This window comes from Dermochelys coriacea, chromosome 7 (assembly GCF_009764565.3).
Source record: "Dermochelys coriacea isolate rDerCor1 chromosome 7, rDerCor1.pri.v4, whole genome shotgun sequence".
In the NCBI taxonomy this organism is placed as follows: Eukaryota; Metazoa; Chordata; order Testudines; family Dermochelyidae; genus Dermochelys; species Dermochelys coriacea.
Genome location: NC_050074.1, coordinates 111,160,202 through 111,179,929, shown reverse-complemented (window position 1 = coordinate 111,179,929; position 19,728 = coordinate 111,160,202). Strand labels below are relative to the sequence as shown.

At 35.1% G+C, this 19,728-nt stretch overlaps 1 protein-coding gene across 2 annotated transcripts in view; it reads right to left on the bottom strand.

The window, feature by feature from the left end:
• Positions 1–254: 254 nt before the first annotated feature.
• Positions 255–19,728, bottom strand: part of RAB11FIP2 (RAB11 family interacting protein 2) — a 39,366-nt gene continuing 19,892 nt past the window's right edge. The window contains exons 4-5 of one of the 2 annotated variants that reach the window (XM_038410838.2): positions 6,052–6,097; positions 255–2,059 (exon numbers count right to left, since the gene is read on the bottom strand). In XM_038410838.2, coding sequence (XP_038266766.1) covers positions 1,832–2,059; positions 6,052–6,097 — 274 coding nt within the window. In that variant the 3' untranslated portion in view covers positions 255–1,831. Of the gene's footprint in view, positions 2,060–6,051; positions 6,098–17,892; positions 18,036–19,728 lie in introns of those variants that run through there. The other variant, XM_038410840.2, reaches the window with a different exon arrangement.

Genomic DNA, 19,728 nt, shown 5'->3' with positions numbered 1-19,728 from the left:
CACAATCAATCAATCAATCTTTTTTCCCATCCCAGGTACTGCCCCATGTCATTTTGGAGAATGAAAAGAAAAACAAGAAATAAAGTCAAGAAGTGAAAGAAGTTATTTACACTGTACAAAGAAATAATTTTCTTCCGAGTACAATGCAATGATGTTGTAATACAGTTACATTGTCAAGAGCTCTCTGATACCAATGGTTTATCTCATAGTGTCCAGAATCAAAACAATTCAAGATGGATTTATTCATTTGTGAAGTCTTAAACATGAAAAAAAAAGTCTTATTCTTTAAAACAACAACAAAAATCAGAAGTTATTTTTAGGCTTTTTCCCTCCTCAGAAAAGCCCACCACATGCCAGTGTCAGAAAAATAAGCAGTTTACAAGAACAAATGGAGAAAACAAAAAACAAACAATCCTGCCACCATGGACATAAAATTTTCTTTCAAAACCAAGAATTTTAACTTCTTAAATCCAATGTTATTCTCCTGCATAGGTTCTGATGCACTTCAGAATTTCACAGTAACAGACAACCCATTTAAGACTTACAAGGCAATTAAAATAAAATAATTTAGTGGATATTAGTATAGTAAAGTTTTTTTTTCCTTACACCATTGTTTCCCATTAGAAGTTGATTACTGTATTTGGTTGATGTGTGAAACAGCACACACTTTTGTACACCATGTTATATGCAAATATAAATGATTAGATGCATGCTTATTCAAATACCTTTTCCATCATCCTTAGTAAAAGCAGACCTTTAAAATGGTTGAAAAGGAATACAGACCTCCTCTTTTTAGTTTCAAGTCTTTATGAGAAATACTTCAGGCATGCCTAAGCATACACCCTTTTCCTAGCAGCCTTGGAAATCAAAGGAAAGATGCATCACATGAAAAACCCAACCTGAGATTGAGTCACTTTAGTTCTTCAGAATCATATCTCTAAGTCAGTCTTCTTATTTCTCCTTCTAAACTTTTTTTTTCTGCTGTAGGATTTGAGTGAAAAAAGTATTAACCTCTTTATCCACCACTTTCTTCAGTCCTACTTCTGACTCGATTAGCATTTTGTTTACACTATTTTAATGTATAAAAAGGCATGCAATAACTTTACAACAAAAACCCATATCGTAATTAGCTTTTAACTTACTGATTTCAAAGTTCAATGTTCATTGTACACAAAATCTAGAATTTAAGTGTGAAAATAACTGATTGAAATACATGCTATTGTTGAACTGACATGACATTTTAAAACATTCTTAAAGTGTACTGTACAGGATATGGCATTTCCTCTTTGTTTCCACTGTTTCTCTCTAATAAATGCTGAGAATTAACTATATTGAAATATCACATTGCAACAATCCATATTCACATCCGGCAAAACGTACCATACAGACTTTAGCATGACACTCGTGATGGAATGCTGTAATACCAAAAAGAGTGACTTTGCATAATAGTGCATCAATAAGTAGTAAAAGTAGACATATGGTATCAAACCGCAATAGGGCTAGGAGTAAGTTATCCTGTAAAACAACTGAACAGACATTTTCAAGGTGTATTATTTACAGTACTGCAAGTAAAATATAGCTAAATGTAATTTCCAAAAAAGAACGTGAGAAATTCATCTACTATATCTCCTATTTGTTTTTTCAAAGTTCTTTAATAAACATAGCACACTACTAGTTTCAATGGTCCCTGCTAGCATTTGGAGGACAAAACCCTGAATCTCTCAGAATGGGAAAGGAGTGGACAATAGAACAAAATTAAGAAATCAAAATGTGTAGTGCAATGTCCTTCCATTAACACATTCAATAAAAAGAACCATGAAGTGTTATTGCTTTAACTTTTGGAAAATTTGCCAGCTCTTCGAGAAGGTTCATATGGCACTCTGAGAATACTAGGTGTTTCCTCCATTACTCGTACAAGAAGATTGTCAATGTAGTCCTCAAGTTCACGGATATGGGTGTCTTTCTTCCTAAGTTGCTCTTTATGTTTCACCAGCTCCTGCAAGACCTCTTCATATGTAAGATTACGGTACCCTGCAATGGCATCAAAAGGATTTCCATCCTATAAATAAAAAAATGAAAAAACATCACAACATTTTAGGAGACATATGGGAGACAATCCAATATTGTGAATTAGTTGAGAAGTTATGAAACAGAAAGTCACTTATGTTATTGTTCTCAAGCAGGGTACACATCACATCCAGAAATAAGCTTCTCTCCATGGTAATATAATGCCCCTAAAATGATTGACCTACCAAGGAGTGGAAGAAGCAAGACAGCCTGGACTATTCAAACCTTACCACCACTATTTTGAGTCCTCTTTCTTTTATTGTTCATCTTTTGAGAGGACTACAACAAAGACTCTATCTAGCTTTTTAATGATATCAGGACTCATCTGTCTCTAATTTGCCATTCTTAGCCTTCAGTGGCTCTCCACGTCCTGGCCTCAATATCTGCTTATTGTATATTAGAACTTCTTATTTTATATTTTGGATGAAGTTAAAAAGCTGCACAAGAGCGCTAATTGCACAAGAGCACTTATCTAGAAAGGAGAACTACCAGAAGTTGAAAAAAGCATGGGCTGCACTGAATTCTAAATTAAGGAGCAAGAGAAACAGCAACATTTTCACCAATGTGTTCTAATGATTCACTATGTGTAGAAGTATTAAAAGAGATGGGTAAGTTTAATTCCCGTACTAAAAGCAATGTACGATCCAGGAAACTATAACCCTAAATGCCTTATTTTCTACTGGGGAGAGATAACATATAATTAAGAAAAGGATAATTAGCAAGAGTGAGTTTATGAAAATAATAGCACTGTTAGACGTGTATAATAATTAGCTTTATCTTGTTCAGAGACTGGGACATTTAAAGATATGAAACATTCGACTAAGTAAAATCATCTAACCTCTCAAATCCTGAACCACTGATTTGAATATAAGGTGAAGTAATTCTTGCTTAGGAGGTATTTTTTGTTTACATTTGAATCTTCTCATTAAAAATGATAAATCAGGCACAATCAGCAACCACTCTGAGCAGTAGACACATACAGAAGTAGCCTGCTTCATTCCTTTTCATTTCAGCACAGCTCAATATTTACACTTTGGCACCCATCTCATCATTAAAATATGCAGGTGGCCAAAGTTTTCAAGTAGGGCTAATTAAAAGTGATGGTGTATTGCAAATCAGTTGGAATGCTACAAGTTAACCAACCTCTCTCCATCAATTGTTTTCTATTAGTAACTCTTGGCACTATTTAACATTTTAGGATTTCTGACTGATTCTGTGAGATTTAATTTCAGCTAAACATCAGTATTTACTGACTAACAGTTAATTTGCTATTGTCAATTTACTAAAAAATCATCATAGCAGATAATTTCTTTCCCCTCATAAAAATACCTAAGTTGGTGAAACTTACAAATCATTTAGTACCACATTTCCAATAATATGTACAGAATAGAAAGCATTTCCAATTCGTAGTCATTCACGTATTTTGCACATTTTCTTCCACCCTGAGGAAGGAAGTTTTTCTGTTTACAGTACTAATACTTCATACTTATCAGAAAAAAATATCAACACTTCCATGTCTAAAAATAAAGGGCTTGCTCAATTTTATAAATTGGAAAACATCTAGATCCAGTATGCAATGATGTTTTTAACTATTAAATATTGTTTCCCAGAATGTTCTGTGTAACATGTATGTTTAAGAGGTTTTCTTACATTCCTTTTTCACCGGAACATCAAGCAGATATACAAGAAAATTTCAGCTAAAGAAAAATAAAGATTCAACTATATATCTGTTTGTTTTTAATACTTAAGGAAAGGACAATGAAACAGTATGGGGATAACTCACATTTTGGTTGTAATTTTCCATTTGAACATTTAGGCAACACAGCATGTTAAAAGATTAAGGAATAATCTAATGTTTACTTTTCAAAAAAAATTGCTAGGACATAAGTATCTTATAAAATTTAAATTTTAGCAAAAGATTTTAAATAGCAAAATATTTAAAGAAGGGTTGTCCTAGTAACCAACTTTATTGGGGTACAAACTGACATCCACAGCAACTGAAGGAGAGCTACAGAGATAAGAAAGTCTTGGCATTCTCTGATCCTATTGTTCTAATGAGGAATTTTGCTCTGGGAATATCATCTCAGCTGCTTTCACATCTTTTGTCCTACATGCTTCATCTCCCTTTCAGTTCTTAATTAGGCCTTAAAGAGCTCATGCTGCCCTTTCAATTGGCTACTGCTCCTGTTTAAACATTGCTTTCAGAGACAGGTGTTGGCACCAGAGTAGAAGATATACAAACTTAATTGCTAAACACTACATCCAAGGGAAGAAAAAAAAGTTACTTGGTAGAGGGCTATTATTGCAGAATCTAATATAAATGACTTCAAATATCTTAACAATAATCATGAACATTCAAATTTTTCAAATAGTTTCATTCAAAAACTAAGGGATATAAAGATAGTGTCTTCTCCTCTTGATTATATCTTGCATTAAATAAACACCACCTCAGAACCCTGCAACTGACATTTAGCATAGTTGGTATTCCAAAGAAACATCACAACATCAAGGATTTCTTCTATCACCTTTAAATAAAATAATTCACATCGTATTTCTTAAAAGAATTCTAACGATGCTTTTACCAACAATAAATTACATGATTTGAGGTAGTACATTTACAAGCACATAGAAACTGTAATTAAGGTTACTTTACAGACAATAGCTGCTAAGTTAAATCAATTTTTTGATGTTGCTTTTTGTCAGAGATTAAGTAACTGCTTGGTAGAATTCAGTTTACTATCTGATCAAAGGCAGTCTTCATATATTCTGACATCTGCCACCAGTTTCTTACATTATGAAAACTTGGGCATTTATTATGAAACATCAAAAGTTATCGCAAGTCATTTACATAATATAGTGAAATACAAACAGTATAAAGTCCTATTTATTTGTCTATGCAACTTATTTTTTTAAGAGGAAAAAGGAAACCCACTTTTAAAGACCTGATCTGCTCACAAAACAAATTGTAGCAAGATTATATTTTCTTTTATACAAAGAAATTACATAGTAAATGTGTAGAATTTTTTTCTTTTTTATTTCTTAGTACACACTATATTTTTTTGCTATTTCTAGGGCCAAAACAACTATTCCAAAGAATAACTTCAAGTCTCTTTATTACAAGGCCTTATTGCTGTTCTTCATTAGGTTGTTCATTTGTTATTTGTATTTCTAACCATAACATATTTACTCATTTTCCTAAACCTGCAGATGACTTGCATTTTGATTAGCCTACTAAAAACTGTCCTTCATAAAGAATAATAGACTTCACAGATGGGAAAGACCTGTTAAGATCATCTAGTCCAGGGGTTCTCAAACTTCATTGCATCATGATGCCCTTCTCACAACAAAAATTACTGGGGGACTGAAACCTGAGCCCACCCAAGCGGCAACGGGGATGGGGGGGTAAGCAAATCTAAAGCCCAAGGGCTTCAGCCCCAGGAAGGGGGCCTGTAACGTTACCCCTGCCATTCAGGGCTGAAGCTCTCGGGCTTTGGCTTTGACCCCAGGCGGTGGGGCTCAGGCTGCAGCTTCTGCAAGTCTAAGCCAGCACTGGAGACCCCATTAAAACAGGGTTGCGATCCACTTTGGGGTTCCAAACCACAGTTTGAGAACCGCTGATCTAGTTCATCCCCTGCCAATGCAGGATTGTTTGCCAGGCAACATATTCTAGTGCTTTGTCCAAACTTATTTTAAAATGGTTGAAGCAAAAGGTGTCTCACTACTTCCCTTGGGAAGATCTATTCTACACTATAACTTCAGCGGTTATTCCAAATACTCTGCAAAGTCTCTTTTCAGTTCCTTTAAATTAACCCAGTCTCCGACCAGGAAAGAGAGACTTTTGTTAAGAATTGCTGGATAAAACAAGCAGGAAAGTTTTTAAAATGTTCATATTAGAAGTTAATAAAAAACATGTTTGGTAATTTATTCTATTTCAGGCACCAAGTAGGTAGAGAACTGATAGTTCTCCATTACATTGTCACTCACCCTTGTTTTCCTGAGGTCTTCAATGCTTGCAGGATTCATAGTAAAACTACGGGAATAACAAAAAACAAAATATTACAGGTATGTACTCATCAATAAAAACACCATTTTGAAGATAACTTTGTACCGAATGTCAACATTACTAAAATAGCTTATATGAAATGTAAAAACAGTCACATAATTTCTTGACTTCAAACATTTAAGACACAAAATCAAAGATAATTTTCATAAAACAATATGTAAGCAACATTTCTAAAACTTATAAATATATTAGAGTTAAAATCATGATATTATAATTATACTGACCATTAAACACAGAAATTAAGACTTTGGGGAGATGGTTGCAAATGATAATTCAACAATTTGCTCTGCAGTAGTATGCAAAATGCATTTTTCAGAACTTTATAATTTTAGATCAAGTTAAAACTCACATTTTCATTTTTTGAAATCATGTTTTCTACTCTAAACATACATGAAATTGCTATAATTTTTCATTGAAAAATAGAATAATAGCCTTTTAAAGATTTTTGTTTTATTTTGTTTTTTTTTTGGTAAGTGAATCAACTGTTCAACCAATAGCCCTGGAAATTCAGGTTCTCTACGGATGAGACCAGGTAAACTTCAGATAATGAAAGTCACAGTCTGCACATATCACACTGTCATTATGCTTCAACTTGACCTGAAAAAGATCATCTCCAGAGGTGAGATGTTAATACAGTTTCGATGTCCACTTGGTCATACATCTCTAGACTGAAATTGTCATTACAAAGGTACCAATTAATGCCAATTTTTCTGGTGTCTTTTTACTGGAGATCGCTTTTCAGAAACTCAGTTGAAATCACTAGTTCATTTTATAGATCAAAAAACCATCTCACATTAACAATGCTTACCCTCTACCAGATCTAACATGAAACAATTTTTTTTCCTCCTTCCAGTTTTATGCTACTTGTCTAGCTTTTCTTCCCGGCTCAACACTACTGCTGCTAGTTTTATTCTGATCCAATTCTTTTTACCCATTTAGCTCCTCACCCCTCTTACTCAATTTTCCAAAATCCCCATTAGTAAACTTCCCACAGAACTTCTTGTAGCCCATTGCTTTCATTTAGCACATACCCCGAACTCCACTACTCCCTGCAGCAGTCATAAACAAGTATTTTTGGTGATCCAATAGTGCACACACACACACACACACACACACACATTTAGAATACTTTGGTTACAGTGTATTAATCAAAAATTAAATAAGTATTTTACACTGGACAGTATATACTTCATTTATCTGTTTTTAAATGGATCAGACTAAAGGAGAAGATACAAATATAAATAGCAACATGCTTTAAAAGAAGCATAAGATCAATAAATAACCACTCAAACCTATTAAATTATTCACATATAAAAACACAGCTATTTTAAAATTTTCCCAAATTAACTGAGAAAATAGACTGCTGATATGGATAATACTAAAGTTGCCATTGTCAAAGTGGCAGGCATGTATGTATATACTGTAATTTTCTGAATATATTTTCATTTTCAAAACCAATGCTTTGTGTCCTTTTATAGTTGTTACAAATGATTACTGAAATAACATTTACTCTCTGGAAAATGGGTTCAGATTCTAGATTATAATAATAAATTATCTGACAGCATTATTTTTAGTCCCTGTATTATATATCACAAAATCTACTATTTGGTAAGACTGTAAAGGTTATATATAGCCCAGGAGCACACATGTACTGAAAGTGCTGAGGCTGAAGCTTGCTGGCAGAGCTTTTGCCAAAGGGCCCTTCTCAATGCTTGCTTGCATGTAACCTGTATCAAACCATTCTGATCAATCCAAAGCCTCCTTGGCTCATGAGTAATGAATTCACCTTTAATTTTTAAAAGGAATAAGAAAAAAAAATCTCAATAGCCTAGTACTCATGAATACATTAAACAAACTGGTGCATGAAAAAGGAAAATTAAATTTGGTAATGAAACATTTCAATTTCAGGCTACTGAAAGGTTATTACAAGCATCTGAAAGAACAATTTTAAAGCTATGAAAAACACTGTACAGCATTTGTAGTTTTAATATAAAAAAATTAACCTAAAATAAGTAATGGCTATTTTGTTGCTGTCCATTCCTTCCTTTGCTAAGCCTATAAACCTTTGATCATATATGTAGTTGATATGGAAGAGTAGAATAGGCATATTTTATATACAGGCTTGGAAGGATTAGATTTTTGTTGTAAATGTCAATTTCACTACACACACACACACACACAGTGGAAGAAGTATTTTCATCTATAATGACAGAAATTCAGACAAAGTAAGAAAAAATGCTGCTTGAAAATTTAGAGTTTGATTTAAGATCTACTTTGTATATTTTAACATTTGATGTTGATGACTTGTGTTTTAATGTTATAAAGCTTTAACTTTTTGAATCTCAACATCTACTGTCATTAAATAATTGTTGTCTATTGCCCTCCCTGCATAATTTCCTGCAATGGTGAAAAATTAAATTGATAATAAAAAATGAAAAAAAAAGTTTAAAAAGTAATATACTTCCAAATTATAAAAAAAAAAATAAACATTGAATTCTCCCAAGCCTATTTATATAGCAAGTATTTTGCAGTTATACAGCAATTAAAGGCCAAATGAGCTCTAGGAATGTTTGGTCTTCGGTTTATACTGAAGCCAGTGAACCAACTGCAATATTTAGAATATTACATAAACACTGGATTACATGAACAGTCACAATTGTGAGGGAAAAGGTGTCTGAGGAATCAAGTTCTGGTTAATTTCTATTATACTGGTTTGTACAGTGATCTGAGGTGTTCTGTCCTGTTCACTAGAGAACAGTTTTGAATGAGGGGCTTCTTTCATCAGGTATTGTCTACACATCTAAAGGCAGGAACCCTCCCACAAGGTCTGCCTTTTAGTCTCACTCTGATGTGTCAAACACATGATGAACTACTCATTCATGGCTATCTTTTGTGATCTGTTCTGAGGACAAAAAAAAAAATGAGTTAAGTGAACTGGATCGAATTAGCTTGGTGAAAACCAAGAATGTCTTTATTTAATGAAGTGTGGCGTTAATCTGGGATACCTTTCTTTTGAAACTGTTTCCTCATGTCAGACAAGATATAGAATAATACAATGACTGCTCAACTGAGTTTCTGAAAGGTTAAGGAAGAAAGATCTTTTATAGCACTGAACTACTTAAATAAAAACGCTCCTGTGAAATAAGTTCTGAGATACCTACTCTTCTTTATCTGCTATTATGGAAGAGTAACAGTCACTACACAATAAATCTGTATTTTGAAATTAGAAATATAAACCACTGGGAGTACTGACTTTTTTAAAACTGAAAAACATGCACACTTATTATGACACTGCAGGCATCTTAATTCCATCTACAAAATTAGCAAGTGTTATGTTTGGTACGTAGTTAACTGCAATTGCACACAAATATGACAGCAAGATTACAAATGAAGCACACACTATTCAAGTTTTAAGACATAAGTGGGAAATATTCTCCTTCCCAATGAAGCAGGAAGAAACAGGTGCTCTGAAACCTTGTAATTTTTTTATTTTTATTTTTAAATGAGAAGGTCTAACTAACTAACTTGGGAGCTCCATGGTCTCATTGAGCCTAGCATGGTTTCCTGCCAGCTCTTCCAACCAGAGGTGAGCCTGAGCAGTTCCAGACTCTCTCAGCTGTACTCATAACTCACTAACTGAGAACCCTAGAATACCTTTAAAATTGCAAATATAGGTTTTTCTGCATGTGTCGTGTATTTGAAGTTACTGGGCTCTTTTTGTTTCTTTTGTTTCATAATGCCACACCCTTAACTTTAATTTATTATTTTATTTGATTATAATTATGTAAAAAGAAACAAAATGACACACTTTTACACTATATATAAATACAGTATTGATCATAAGTCTTTCCATCTCTTCAGCAACATTTTCTTAACTACACAAGGCCATTCTGATTTTTTAACTGCAGTCATTGATGTAACCAATGCAACATGTTTCTATACAATATGTATATCTGACTGATAAAACAAAGTATATCAGTTTTGCTATTCTTCTAATGGTAGCAGTACACAACATAGCCAAAATAGTTAAGGTCCTATCCTTATTTTTCCCAGGGTTTGATATACTGGCAGTGAAGTTTTTCTGTGGAAACATGACAAAAATATGTTCACAGCTTGGAAGCATTTTTTTCATGTTTGTTTTTAAAGTGTGGTTCCACTGTCAAAAGTGACTGTAAAAATTGGCATTGTGGTATTTTATATTTATCGTTTCTCATTTACTTCAAAACTAAATTTGCTCAATTTACTAAACAACTCTGTCAACTCCTCCTGGAAACCAAAAGTCAAATTGGTTCTTTCGGGCTCACAGGTCACCACCATCAAAACTGTGTTGTGTATATGCCCGGCTGCTATTTCACAAAATGGATTTTGTATACATTAGCTATTAGAAAGGCATGCTCACATGCAAAGTAAATATCAATTTTAACAGGATTTTGCAGCTCCACAAACAACTGTTCCAGAAGACAGGGTACCATTGTTCAGTCACCGCATGGATGATCCTAATATAAATGATTTATTAATTTTAGTAGGAATAGTATGTAAAGTGTAGTTTAAAATTGCCAATACATTCCAAAATGACTAAAACAGATATCAAAATAAGCTTCATTAAGATGACAATGGGCCCAAAGATACTTAAGAAAATGAAAGGTTTCAGAGTAGCAGCCGTGTTAGTCTGTATTCGCAAAAAGAAAAGCAGTACTTGTGGCACCTTAGAGACTAACAAAATTTATTAGAGCATAAGCTTTCGTGAGCTACAGCTCACTTCATCGGATGCATTTGGTGGAAAAACTTGCATCCGATGAAGTGAGCTGTAGCTCACGAAAGCTTATGCTCTAATAAATTTTGTTAGTCTCTAAGGTGCCACAAGTACTGCTTTTCTTTTTAAGAAAATGAAAGAGATAATTGGTAGGTCAGCTGACTTCCGCTGCTACTAAACACTGCTTATTTACTCCTTCTGCTCTTTTTTAGCACCTTGATCCATGTAGCTCCTTTAACTCCCATCCTGTGTTGTAAAATAACCTCCATGTCTTCTTTCAAATCCCTCCCGGGTAATACACTACTCCTCTGAAGTGTTTTCACTGATAATCCACCCACCAATCTGCCACAAACATTATACCCCCAATTTAAGACCTAGTCTACACTTAACAAGTTTTCTGGCAGAACTAAGTTAGTAAGGGATGATTTTTTTTAATTAGCTTAGTTATCCCAGTAAAAGTTCTACTGTAGACACAGTTATACTAGAATAAGGCACTTTATACCAGTAATGCTTATTGTGCTTCATTAACCACAATAAACTATATCACCATAAATATTTTTATACTGCTATAATGGCATCTACACTAGGATTTGTTGGTTTTTTTTAACCACTTTAAGTATGTCAGCATAGTTAAAAGTGGAAAAGCTTTTAACTGTATACAAGGCTTTAGTATTTGTCTGTCAGAATGGTGTTATTCCAATTAATTTTAATGGGATTATTTATGAGAGTAAAGTTAGGCTATGTCTACACTGCACTGTTGGTAAAACTTTTGTCGGTCGGGGTGTAAAAAAAACAAAAACAACAAAAAAAAACCCATCCCCCCCGACAAAAGTTTTATTGACAAAAAGCACTGGGGTAGACAGTGCTTTGTTGGCAAGAGACGCTCTCCTGCCGACAAAGCTACTGCCCCTCGTTGGGGGTGATTTTATTTTGTTGACAGGAGAGCTCTCTCCTACTGACAAAGAGCGGCTACACTGTGTACCCTACAGCAGCATGGTTGTAATGGCACAGCTGTGCCGCTCTAAGGTGTGCAGGGTAAACATAACCTTAGACACATACATAAGTGTCAGCAGGATTAGGATCTTAAAACGTAAGAACTTTGAGGCAGGGACCAGATTTTTCTCTATGAATGTATAATGCAAAGCATTCTGATGACACTCAAATGAGAAAAAAAATGATGAAGTGTTTTTTCCTAGCGGGGAGAGATCACAATTAATAAAAAGGGAAAAGTACAAAAGATTGTTAAAACACAGTAAGGGCTTTGCTTTTATCATCAAAGCAACAAAATATTGTGATGTTTGAAATGATGGTTGTCACTGCCCTGAGCTGTGCAAACTTTTGATGTAGAAGGAGTTTCAGACAAGTCCTACATGCCACATGTACAGTATTTAAGCACAATTGTGAGAAATAGACACTTAATCCATAGAACATTAAGGAAGCTCATCTACCTGCTAGTTCCTATTTCATCCATCACCCTAAAGGAATCAAGGCATTTCACACCCTTTCCATGACTCCAGATTGCCAGAACCACCCCCAACAACCGCACACACTGCCCACAGCATGCTCTCTTCCCAATTTTCCACTGCTAGCCATATCGTTAGACTCTACATCTACATCCCATGCTGGCTTCCATGAATGTTCCATACCTGGTCTCTCAATGCAAACATCCCTTTATCAGTTCTACTCTCCAGAAGAGGGGTCATGACTTAGCACCAGGGAAGTAAATCACATCAGCAGAACAGGCCAATGAGAAGAGTATAGACACAAAATCAGCTGCTGTGAAATGGTGTAGGAAGAAACATATTCCAATCAAGAGACCTGTCCAACATCCAAATGCCAGAAACCTATGCTCCCTCCTAAGCACAGAAAATTCTACCTCGCATAGTCCTTAGCCAATTCCCCCATGTCACTCACATGGGAATCAGCTAGCTTCCTAAGGGTTATATTATTTATATCTTATTTTATCAGGTTAAATCAGATCCTTTATTTTCCTGGAATTAATTTTTTAGAATCTAAATTTTATTAAATAGTAAAACCTGTTTGAAATTTCCTGGCTTTTATTACTTTGACTTCAACTTTAACTTATTTGAAGTCACAGCTGAAACTCCCCTTAACTCCTGTCACAATGAAAAAAAGTGACTAGAAAAAAAATGACATAAGCTAAGACAGACAGACTTACCATAGTTATGATTTTATGGGTTGTCTTGGTTTGCATCATGACCATAAAAATATATTATTTTATACTTAATTTATCATGTGTGTATGATTTTTCCACCAGTTAAATACATTTATTTAATCACAGTGATATAAAATACCTAATTTTCCTTCCAATACAGCCACCTGGAAAGAGTTAGGTAGTTTGGTGATTGTACATTACTTGAATAGTCCTTTCTAAGTTGCTCTGATCAGTTTTATGATTGAGACTTATGTTCTTGAAGATTTATGATGGTAAACAAATAAAACAGACATATTGGCTGTTTAAATACTTGGTTTCTGAATATCTAGAGATTAAAGCAATGTTTATAAAAAAACTGCTATACAACAAATTTAAAAATATTACAGCTGGAGCAGTTTACTTTGACACTGTGATGAGTATGCGGCAAACATTTCTAACATACTGTATGTAAATCATATTTCCCCTAAGGAGCAAGAGCTTTTAGATACTCATCTTTCACTATTCAGATTAGTTATACAATCACTACTGTGTATAACTTTTCAGTATAAAGTATGTATTTACATTAGTCTTTACTATTCAAAGTATTAAAATCTTCTTGGTTAATGTAATATCAACAGAGTTCAGTGAGTGCTTTCATCATGTGTTACACAGTGCCCATTTTACAGGTAATTTGTAAGTTACACCAATTCATTTTTTTACTTTACTTAACATGCGTATTTCAGTTGAAATAGATCACTCCTATCCAAAATCTTTGGACTGTGGAATGTTTCTTTACTCAGAAGTGATGCACCTTTCAGGTTTCTTTCTCTTTCTTTCTTTCTTTCAAGTAAGTTTCATGAACTTGAAATTAATTGTAAATTTATTTTCATAAAAATATATATGAATATAATCCTACCACAACATACTCTAGGGGGAAAAAAGGAATAAATGCAGATGATATAGTTAATGAAATTCAAACACTAACTTTCCTTCAAATATTACCAGCCATAGTAGGCTAGTAATGAAGACACCACTTCCTAGGGGAAATTACAGTGCAAGATGGCAGCTATGGAAGGATGGATTGGACACATTATTGCCATCTACTTCCCAATGAGATTCTGGTGAACAATGTTTTGGGATTCACTACTATATAAATTGTTCTGCCACAAAGCAATCATTCAGGGCTTTCTGGAATTTATTGCGACTCACAAGGCTGCAAAAATAATACCAGGAATTGTTGTTGTTGCCATCCTTCTATTTTGTTAACATTTCTATGAATTTGCAAGTTAAGAGTGTTAAGGAGTTAACAACAAATCTTGGATGGAAGACACTTTGTTGCATCTCATCCTCCATCTACATGTTGCGTATACAGACCCCGATTCTACAATAAGTTATTCACGAGCAGAATCCTGCATTCTTCAATCTGAGAATTCAAGGAGCCTTGTACACAGAGCTCACTGCAGAATTGGGGCCTTAGACTGTAAACCCTTCAAGGCAGGAACCTTTTCCTCATACTTGAAGAGCACTTACTATATAACTAATTTAGGGTATGTCTACAGAGGCGACGTTAAGCACTATGGCAGCAGTGCTTTAACATGGCTGTGTAGTCGCGGCTCTAGCACTAGGAGAGAGGTGGTTGTAAAACCACCTCCGCGAGAGGAATAGCTACCAGCACTGGGAGCGCGGCTCCCTGCACTGTAGGACTGTCTACACTGCCACTTTACAGCGCTGAAACTTGCATCACTCAGGGGATGGTTTTTTACACTCCCGAGCAAAGGACGTTTCAGCACTGTAAGTGTCAGGGTAGACGACGCCTTAGTACTATACCAATAAGGTTAATAATGAAACTTTACATTTACATAGAAATTTTTATGCAGAGAACCGAAAGAACTTTGCAAAACTTAGACCACATCACCCTCTCAGCAAGACTAATTAGACTAATTTTAAAGATTGGTGAACTGTGGAAAAGTGGTTGTGACTTGTCCTGAGTCACATAATAATATTCTCCACAGATCAGATAACAGAACCTAGACCCTTAGGTGCTCTAACCAATAAACCACAATTGTTCTCAGATATTGGACTTAATCTGATCCATTGTACTAAGAAACTGTCAGCTGTTACACTGAGTGTCTATCACAACTAACAGCCTGCCTATTCGTGTATAAAAGAAAAGAGTGGCTGCTCAATAGAGGCAGAGAGAAAAACAGACTGAGGTGGAAGTGAAATATAGGTCAAAAACTTTTCTTAGTAATTCAGAAAACTCCAACCAAATACTTTTTAATTTGGGATTAATATAATGTAAACTGCAACAATACTTCTTTTAAAAGTACAATTTATGTGATTTGAAATTACATTTTTTCTTTTGAAAAAGTGCAATCATGAAATATAATAATTTTAGAACACCTTACTGGAGGTCACTTTGTTATATTTATGAACAAAAGATAAAGGACATAATTCTCCACTGCTGTGTACCTTCTGTAGCCATTTACATGTATGCAAAGAAAATAAAAAGTAGGTGTAAAATGCCAAATGAGAATAGTAGTTTTACCCCCACTTTGCACATGTGTAAATTGCAAGAGAAGTTACATGGCAGTAGAGAATCAGTTCTACAGTGGGTTGAAGACAGATTCCAAGATGCATAATGGGGCTTTCTGAAAGTGCTGAGAGAAGAACAAGTGTGGTAGGCCATGCACAGGGGCCCTGCTGGGATAATGGTTTAAACTCTCTCAGGCCTGGTCTACACTAAAAAGTTAGGTCAAGCCAGCTATGTCACAGCCCTGAGCGATGTAGTTAAGCCAACCTAAAAACTTTGCAGTATACAATGCTAGGTTGAAGAAAAAATTCTTCTGCTGACCTAACTATCACCTGTTGGGAAGGTGGTTTTTCTACACCAATGGGAGAACCCCTCTCCCTTGGCATAGGTAGCATCTATACTGAAGCATTACAGTGGTGCAGCTGCACCGTTGTAGTTTTTAAGGGTAGACAAGCCCAGAGAGGCAGTTTCAAATACAAGTACCTTGAAATAAGTGAACTAGCACTTTGAATACAACCACTAGATGTAAGCACCACTATTTCCAGGTTACTATTAAACATACAAGTGCAATAACTGAATAATTGGATTCAAATGGATTAAAAGACTATTTGAACTTCAAATATAAAGATGCAGTGATTTTGTACTATATGCCAGACTGAATTTTATTACAGTTTCTATAAACAAAATTGGCTAATGTCAATAACCTTAAATAAAAAGGGAATATTTCTAACCATTTAAATATTTTTATTTTTATTAGGCATTTTTATACCAAGCTAAGAAATCTAGTTTTGAACAGATGGTACTCTAGCTGAATGATTAATGATGTTTCATCCTCAAGAGATGTACTATGCATCATTCAGGTCACTCTAGTTTAGATTGTGTAAGCACTTGAACTATAAGGCACAAATTCAGGGATCTATAACTCAGCTTCAAAAATTCACTCCAGATTGAAAATAGGTATTTAAAGTCTCAGGGTCAAGAACTATTTCTAAAGACTTCAGAACTAGTTCTATTATTAATTTATTTTACATCAGTGAGGAAAAAAAAGGGAAGTTTGTCAGTTTTAGATTCTTTGAACATTGGTTTAAATTAAAAAAAACAACTTCACTTGAATAAATGAAATTTGAGAAAATAATCTAAAGCAATTACAATTTTTAAAGACTTGAATAGCCAATGAAGACTGCTTTGACTGGAGTCTACTATATATGCGCAGGAACTGAATTTCAAAGGATTTTATATGCCTTAATATGCATTTACAAGACTGTAAAAGCTTGTAAAAATCTTGTAATTATTTAGTAACATGAACTTTAAGCACCATCTGTATTTATAAAATAGGTAGTCTAATCAGAGATATCTGATTCGTTTACTCAAGCCAAGACCAATTCAAACTGTTAATAGAATGGCCCCGTAAGAGTCCATCACTGTTCCAGTCCAGCGTAGGTAGTGACCGAATCATTGAAAAGTTGCTTTGTGGTGGCCTGGGGGTTGGTGATTTCAGCCCTGTTCAGAGTTCATTTGTGTGCAGGTTACAAAACCACAATCACAGCTGGCAGGTTTAGCTCAAATGTCAAGACAGAGACATGATGAAGATGTAACTACTCTCTCACTACAAGGGATGATCCTTCCACATCAGAGATTAAGCACATTGGCAGGGTGGGAATTCTGTACTGCTCCTGCAAGCATTGTACTTGTTCTGTGCTTCAGAAAAAAGGTTAGACTGGTGCCTTACATACTGAATTCACAGTTCATATTAAAATTCTATAATATAATATACTCATTCTATCATTTTCATAATATTTTCAATAGGTTAGGAGATCAAACTAGTTCTAATTTAACTAGAAATGTGGCAATTTAGCTATAATCTCATGAATACCAGCAGAGGAAAGTGAAGAAAATAAATAAAATGCCATCCAATTTAAAGTTAATACAGTAACAATGTATGCAACTGCTTACAGAGAAGAAATTTTACGAAGTCAGGAAAAAAATAAAAATTCAAAACAGTGTAGCTACACACCTATGTTTTATGAATGATTGACAAAAGACAAATACATTGAGAGACTTCATTACTGAAGCAGGCACAATAATGGGTTTTCTGGAAGCAGGATCTCCTAAACAAAGTATAGGAAGGAAAGCAGCTAAGAAGAGAGATGCATTGTAACTTTTAAAAGGAATAAGCAACATTGCACTCCTTTGCACCATTCCTGTAATAGGCTCTGTGCAAGAGCAGGGGTCTACTCACATGGAGCTTATTGCAGAAAGAGAGCCCCAGTGCATCATGCTCCAGGGCGAAATTGAGAAGTAACAGTGACACATACTAAACTTTAATGAAATTTTAAAGCCTGAAAATATACTGTGTGCTGCTCTTTGTCCTCAGTTGGTATGTTCTGGTCACTCTGATGCTCTCAAAATTCCTGTAATTTTTGTGCCATCTGACTCTCAATCTTTATGTTCTGTGAAATAGCATCTGAAAATGAAGAGACGGCAAGAGCTGTTTGGTGAGAATACAGTGACGAGAGGTCAGGAAGACAGGAGCAATGCAAAAATCTGTGTTATTTCAGACTTTCACAATTAGTTGAAGTATTTGTAAAGAGAAAGTTATCATCATCATTACTAACAGCAGACACCGAGGGCTGACTGTTAAGCATGATGAGATGCACAACCACTGAGATTCACTGAAGAGACAAACTGTCAAATCTAGGAACGGTTCTCAAAACAAGAAAGAGAAGCAAAACAGAAAAGGAGTACTTGTGGCACCTTAGAGACTAACAAATTTATTTGCGCATAAGCTTTCGTGAGCTCACTTCATCGGATGCAATGGAGAGTGATCACTTAACGTGAACTATTACCAGCAGGAAGGAGTGGGGGGGGGGAAAAAAGGAGGAAAACCTTTTGTGGTGATAATCAAGGTGGGCCATTTCCAGCAGTTAACAAGAATGTCTGAGGAACAGTAGGAGGTGGGGTGGGGGGGAGAAATAACATGGGGAAATAGTTTTACTTTATGTAATGACCCATCCACTCCCAGTTTCTGTTCAAGCCTAAGTTAATTGTATCCAGTTTGCAAATTAATTCCAATTCAGCAGTCTCTCCTTGGAGTCTGTTTTTGAAGTTTTTTTTGTTGAAGGATAGCCACTCCTAGGTCTGTAACCCAGGAACCTATCCTTGCAACAAAGCCCGTTGCCAGCTCTGTCCACATATCTATTCGGGGGACACCATCATAGGGCCTAATCACATCAGCCACACTATCAGAGGCTCGTTCACCTGCGCATCTACCAATGAAATATATGTTATCATGTGCCAGCAATGCCCCTCTGCCATGTACATTGGTCAAACTGGACAGTCTCTACGTAAAAGAATAAACTGACACAAATCAGACGTCAAGAATGATAACATTCAAAAACCAGTCAGAAAACACTTCAATCTCTCCGGTCACACGATTACAGACCTGAGAGTGGCTATCCTTCAACAAAAAAACTTCAAAAACAGACTCCAACGAGAGACTGCTTAATTGGAATTACTTTGCAAACTGGATACAATTAACTTAGGCTTGAATAGAAACTGGGAGTGGATGGGTCATTACATAAAGTAAAACTATTTCCCCACGTTATTTCTCCCCCCACCCTACCCCCTACTGTTCCTCAGACGTTCTTGTTAACTGCTGGAAATGGCCCACCTTGATTATCACCACAAAAGGTTTTCTTCCTCCACCCCCCCTCCTTCCTGCTGGTAATAGCTCACCTTAAGTGATCACTCTCCGTGGCATCCGATGAAGTCAGCTGTAGCTCACGAAAGCTTATGCTCAAATAAATTTGTTAGTCTCTAAGGTGCCACAAGTACTCCTTTTCTTTTTTGCGAATACAGACTAACACAGCTGCTACTCTGAAGCAAAACAGAGTAAATAAAAACCTTATTTTTTTAAATGCAACTTTTAGGTGTGTTTGAAGTAGCAAAAGAACATTTAAAAACACAGTAAGTGGTCACTATAGATTACAGGATAGAAGGAATGCAGGTTTTATTTGTATTTGTTGTTATGCTATATATTCAAATAATTTCAATTTCTATAAGAATTTTGTAAGTATTTCTTACAAACGCAATTGTATGTAAAGATGCTAATATTACAGTATTAATGTAATACACATAAGAGGTGACAAAGTTAGTAT